This window comes from Colias croceus, chromosome 8, assembly GCF_905220415.1.
Source record: "Colias croceus chromosome 8, ilColCroc2.1".
Classification (NCBI taxonomy): Eukaryota; Metazoa; Arthropoda; class Insecta; order Lepidoptera; family Pieridae; genus Colias; species Colias croceus.
The window spans coordinates 8,058,253-8,065,075 of NC_059544.1; the positions used below are offsets into that span (position 1 = coordinate 8,058,253).

Sequence of the window (6,823 nt, forward strand, 5' to 3'; positions counted from 1 at the left end):
TATTTTTCTATACTTAGTAGATTATTTTATATTTTTCTGCTACGGTATATGTATATGTGGTATACGGTATATGTACAAAAAAGATAGAAGATGAAAAAAGATGTACCTACTATGATTATTTTCGCGAATTTTGGTATTGTTAAAAACAGTCAATAATCAAGTCAAAATCATTAAACCATTAACCTACACAATAAAATAATTCTAACCCTACATATTTATTTCCAGAATACACAGTGCGAAGTTTAGAACTGCTAGAGCTGCGAGTTCCAACCCACGTGCCGATCGGTACGCGAGCGACTCTCTCCTGCCGCTGGCAGCTCGGCCCCTCAGACGTGCTGTACTCCGTCAAATGGTACAAAGACGGCAAGGAGTTTTTCCGACATGTCCCCGGGAACAGCGAGTCGAGGAGGAAATACGCTCTGCCGGGCGTGGACGTTGAGGTATGGAATGATCAAGGTTACATCTGTTTAAATAAAATGACCATAATATGTAGATAATAGACGATTAAAATACACTTTACAATGAATCAATCGTAGTTTTGATACATATTCAAATTATACAGAGTCTATGATCTATCTTTAGTAGATACATTTTAATGGACATAAAACCATTCAATCAATTTTTTAAACTTTATCAGTTTAGCATCTCCCAAGCATGCTATAAAGAAATAGCATAGCTTCCATGGGTGAGCAATCAGCATATTGCATATAAAACAACAACTAATTAATAGATACGTACCTAATTCTGAAGTATTAGGTATGGATTAAGGAAACTAATCATGATAATATATTTTATGCCAGAAAATATTTTTTCTACCCATTATTAGTAGGTACCAGATAATTAGTTAAAATGTTAATATTGTACACCGGATTACCAATCTTATACATTCCATTATTTATTAATTTAATTAATGAAAGTAATGTTTTATAAATAATAAATTGAGTGAAGTCATTATGCACAATTTCGAGCTACTTAATTAATAAAGTGTTTTCACAAATTAATTAAGGTATGTCGGAATTTTATGAAAAACAGTTCATAAATATTTATCAGTTATGATGAAACTTTATGAAGATATTTCGCTGACTATAAGTAAATATTACATTGTTTGATTATAATTCAGCGTTTTAATTACTTGCTTTATCCCATACCGGTATACGTATAGGGTAGCGAATAGTGAGAACGGGAGGGGGCTCTCATGCGCCTAAAGTAAACTAAGCCCGGATATTAGCACATGAAGTGGAAGGTGCGTAAATACGCTCGCGTATGAAAACCTATTTCGCCTTCCCCGCAATTAGTTCGTACCGCGATGCTGTTCAAACTTCACTATTTGCGAAAGTCCCGCAACTTAGGTGAAAACGCTATTAAAATTCTCACTTCACGGACTTTTGCATTTAGCACAATGGTAGAAACTTTTGCACTCGCAACGACTTTAGTGCTTCAAGTTATGTAAATGAATTAATACAGAAGAAAATCGTAAATTGCTTTAGCAACACAACAACTGCGAAGTGTAAACATTATTTCATTTTGTTTTCCTACCTCCATATTCACGTTGATATTCGTCGCAAGAATACTTTTCAGAATAAAGGGAAAATTGCCGGCCAACCCTAATCGATTCCTCTTATTTTGTGGGTTAGGGACAAAAGTTAGATTCTCATTTTAATTCAGTTTCTAAACAAGTTTTCTTTTAATGGAATTATTTTAATAAAACCCAACGTTATAAAAGTATCCTGTGTAGATAATAATAGATGTAACTTTTTGCATTAAGGACACACACGGTGTGCTGCATAAAAGTGGCACCTAAACACATAATTAACTATTCCATTAGAAAACAAAGGAAAGCACACACCAATCTAGTTTTGGGTATATTTTAAAATAATTTAGGTGTTCAAACAAACAAATAACACGTGCGCTTGTTCCATTTCGTTTATACTTTGTTTCCCGTCGAGATATGGATATGAAATTGCGATTGCATCTCTTTTCCCTATATATACGGTCGTGCAATATTTTGTACAGATACCATTATTTACAAATTCTATTCAATTTCATATTTAAATACATGTTCAATTTCTATTTTGAATGGAAATTATGATAGACAATGATGAAAGTACGTACATAAGTCCAAAACTCATCTAAACATTTTTGTAAAAAAGACCTAGTTTGCCAATAATAACCAAACACACAGTGATTTAATAAACTAACAAATCCCGCTTATCCATGTGCTTATCAATTACTCCCAGTCCATCACAAATCCATGTCAAAATAAACAAACAACATTCCCACCGTCAGCCATGTTTTATTCACGTCAAGGTCATTTCTGTCAGGAGTCAAGTCCGAACGGCGCGAACGTGACGCTTGCCCCGGCGGCCCTGGAGACAGGCGGCCGGTACCGCTGCGAGGTGTCCGGGGAGCGCCCGCTGTTCCCCACGGTGTCTGACCACTCCGACATGATCATTGTTGGTATGTATTATGTAATTCAATCGGGATATGCCAAAGCGTATCTATGTTACAGAGATGTACTGGAATATGTTATAGCAATACGGAAACTAAAAAGTTGGAATATCTTTGTACTGTACAGGATTTAAGATTAAGACAAGTTATGAGGTGTGTTTAATTTTTGATTCAATTCTGTTTGGGTCAAATAAAAATGCTATATAATTGTGGCTTTTAAAAGATGTATTTTGTAATTGGGAGAAAATTTATACCTCTATATTTATTTGTTTATTTCTGACAGAATCACAGAAATTTGCAAAAAATTAGTTTAAACTACACTCATGTCATATTGTGATATCCGTTATTCAATATGCCCCTTCTGGAATCATGCAGTAACCCAAATCCTATATTCAGAAGCAATTCGTCCCACTTGCGAACAGTTAAGTTTGACATATTAACTCCCATTTAACATAAGACAAAATGTAGCCATCCGTAGACGAATCGTTTCTAAGTATAAGAACCGGGTATAAATCGATCACTACGGTAACGCTCCCGACCAATAAATTTAACATGTAAATGAACCAATAGGTAAGTCGTATTTTGTGAACATTTATACATCTTAAATCTTTCATGAATTTAGATGGATATAAAACCTAAAGATTTTCTAGACCTAAGTCCAGTGAATCTAATCACCTAAGTGAATTTCGTACTTGTTTCTGTAGACAATCTTATATTTCTTAATTTTTAGATAGGTAGTAGGAAAGAACGTTTTTTTAGTTTTTTGCTGCATGCGAGATCGAGTCTTTTATTTTGTTTTTGAAACAGTACCTCTCATATTTTTAACTGAGGTCTAACTAATGAATTGCGTTGGTTTACAACAGCAAATCTGAATTAACTAAACTAATTTCTAAACTAAGCCTTTAATTTGGCGCCAAACACCAATTTAAATACGGTTAAATTAAAGCTATCTGATGACATAGTATTGTTTAAATTTGTATCTGTTTTGATAAATATGTAATTTCATCTCTCTTGCAACATGATAGTAAAACTTATTTGTATTACTAAGAACATAAATTATTAAGAACACAAATTGAAAGTGCATATTTTGAAATAAATAATGAAAAATTGAAAATGTTGTCGAGGTTTCAAATTATTACGTATACGTTTGAATATAATATTATATTATATGAAATGTTGATCATAAAGGAAAATGTCTCATATATGTAATAATATTTGATTTTTAATGCACATTAAGCTAACAGGTAGGTACGTACAATGGTAGGTACCATGCTATATGGGGTGTGAATAAGTGAAGAACATTTCTTATACCAAACAATACATGAAGTTATTTTTCCGTGTACTACATGGTCTATTTTAAATAACAGCTGCACAATTCGTGTCAATCTAACATCACGATTATTTCAGCTTTACCCGCCTTCGGTCCGGTTATAACCGGATCGCGGCTGCGATACCACGTGGGGGATCGGGTTCAGGTCAACTGCACATCAGGTCGGTCGCGCCCAGCCACTCGCCTAGCGTGGTACATTAATGGGGAACCAGCGCCAGCAGCTGCGGTACTACCCCCAGAACATCATAAACATGATGACGGCTTGGAGACCACGAGCTTGGCGCTCGACTTCAAAGTGAAACCGAAACATTTTCGGAAGGGAGACCTGAAATTGAAAGTAAGCTAGTTTTGGTGTGTGTGCTTTGATAGATACAGCATTCTAGTGTTTGTGTATGCAAAATGTTTTTTCACAAAATTTTGAGTATAAGTTACGTAGGTGATACGTGCCTGTATTTGGAATATTTATCAATTCTAAAAGTAGATCTATAATTCAGAAAGACAAAATGTAGTTTTGAATAAAAATCAATTGGAGTATCAGTTTTTTATCCTTTGAAATTACACAAGTCTCTCCACAAAATTATTGCAAACGTTCTGCGAAATGAATATATTATTTAAGAGTGGGTGACAAAATTTCCTTTTATCCATTTTCCCGATAAAGGAAACTTGTTATCTTTTATTTATCTTTGAGTTGTATTCGGTCAGTTTACGAATATTTTAAATTAAAAATAAAGCAGACGAAATACATTTTCTGTTGAATTTATTCGTTTTGCAGAAACTCATTTGCGGATTCCAAATTCAAAACTTTTTTTTTATATGAATGATTCATATCGTTCCTTAATCTATTGTTATAAAATAATGGTTATTTGGCATTCTGCTCTGGCATTTGACCCACGGCACGGGCGGCACATACACAAATACCTACTGGGAGCAGCTAGATATATCTGCAACACAATAATGATCCTATTCTATAGACCACCACCTACCGATTACATAGACAATGGAAGTTTAGAATTGAAATGCAACATCTTGCATCATTATTAACATCTTTCATCTAAAAATCGACTCTACATAATATGTATTTTCATTCGGCTCATAAAAGGATGGGATTACACCACTTTAAGTTAAATATGCCCCTCCTCCCATCACTTAGAGAAAATTCTTATTCGTAAATAAAAGTGAGACCAAGTTCAGTAATATAAAACACATATGGTTCATGAACGTAGACTTTCATGAACCGAGTCAAATATACCCAATGACCTTTGCGATGAATTTTACCTTTAGTGTATACAAAAACATAGACAATGGATATGTGTAATAAACTGAACAAAGCCAATAACCAGTTTAAAAATAAATTAACCTTTTTGGCTATCAAAGAGACTACCGTGTATAAAAATTTCGCATTACCTACGTACTTTTAACGATTACATGCACATTAAATCTGATTAAGTATTAAGTAGGTTTTAAATTAAAATAATTATTTCAAATTAAAACTCAAACATTTACTTATTCAATTAGACTTCTTCTAGAAGAGCTTTTCGTCATAACGTTATTTACCATTTACCAATTGTCCATATTTTATCATTTTATCAAGAGATTATTAATTATCTTCTTACAATATCCATAATACAAATTTATAACCGAATAACCTTGTCTTATGTCTACAGTGTCTAGCTACAATAGCAACAGTGTACTGGAGGAGCAACGAAGAAAGCGTACAAGGAGAGAAGATGAAAGGCTACGCGCGTTCTCGGGAACTCACAGAAAGTTCTAGAGCCGACCGCGTGCAGGCGGCGGGAAACTCCGCACACGCCGCGTTCTCCATAGCAACAAACTTATTAATACTTATCTTCACAATCATGCACCTACCAATTACATAGACAATTTGTTATATAGTTCTGGCATTACATTTCAAGTATCTCGTATAAAATTTACTGTGTATTCTTGTATAGGTTCTATGCGAGTTCATTTGTCTAAGACTCGTAATCGATTCCAAAGGTTCGTAGAATAGTTATTTGCAGTTCGATAGGCTTGTAATCTTATTGTACGGGAAAAATTTAATAGCTGAGGGTTTTACATGTAATATTGGCATTCCTATTTATTCAAACTGAATTAATTACATAATAACTTGAAGAATACGTAAGTAATTTAGAACATTGTATGAAATTTTCAAGTTAATTAGAAATGTAATTAAATTGAACATCTTATCTCGTGGTTGAGACCATGACCATGAGAGCTTTAACACATATCAAAACATTTAAATGTGACGAATATTGTCGAAACATGTATTTTTTGTAATATACCTATTTATAATTAGCAATATCTAAAGTATAAGAATGTTTAAAATACACAATGATATTGCGAGATTGTAAGGCCAAAGAAAAAGAATTGAGTGGGTGTATTAATTAAATTCTTGTTCAAAAATGTCAATTATTTTTCCCTTTGCGCGGAAATTAGCTCACGCCAATTTTCTTTTTATAAATATAATCTATAATCGTAAACCGGTAAAATATTATAAATAATTTTCAAATAACTTATAAAACTAGTCAGTTAATATTCTTACATTCTTATATTATTTAGTAAGAGAAAAATACACGTGTAAGTCAATATAATTTTAAAACCTTTACGTTATTATTCATTACCTAAGAGATTTTATGATGTCGTACTTACTATGCATTCATTATGAGATTATTTTAATAGAAGGGAAAGGTAAAGTATACAGCCAGTGTTTAAAATAAAAAGCTTAACTTAATACATAAACCTGCTGTATTTCTTAAAAAAAAAACTCGAGTGCTTTATTAACTAGAGAAACAATAATTGTTTCTTCTTCTTCTTTATTTCTCCAAAAACGTTAATATATTTTTTTTTAATTTGAATGTATTTTCTGTTTTTAAAATATTATGTACATTCCTTTTATATGTTTAAATTTTGAAGATTTTGGGTATGCGACAAAGATTTGTTTTGTAAATAAAATAATTAATTAATTTACGCAAAGTGGCTATTTCGGTGCTAACACGTCACGATTATCAAATTATTAAATCTACGATT

General features: G+C 32.7%; 1 protein-coding gene across 1 annotated transcript in view; it reads left to right on the top strand.

The window, feature by feature from the left end:
- The window catches only part of LOC123693889, a 76,694-nt gene extending 70,131 nt beyond the window's left edge, over positions 1-6,563 (top strand). Inside the window, exons 3-6 of the mRNA XM_045639155.1 lie at positions 226-440; positions 2,322-2,457; positions 3,856-4,115; positions 5,443-6,563. Coding sequence (XP_045495111.1) covers positions 226-440; positions 2,322-2,457; positions 3,856-4,115; positions 5,443-5,655 — 824 coding nt within the window. The 3' untranslated portion in view covers positions 5,656-6,563. The remainder of the gene's footprint in view (positions 1-225; positions 441-2,321; positions 2,458-3,855; positions 4,116-5,442) is intronic.
- Positions 6,564-6,823: the final 260 nt, after the last annotated feature.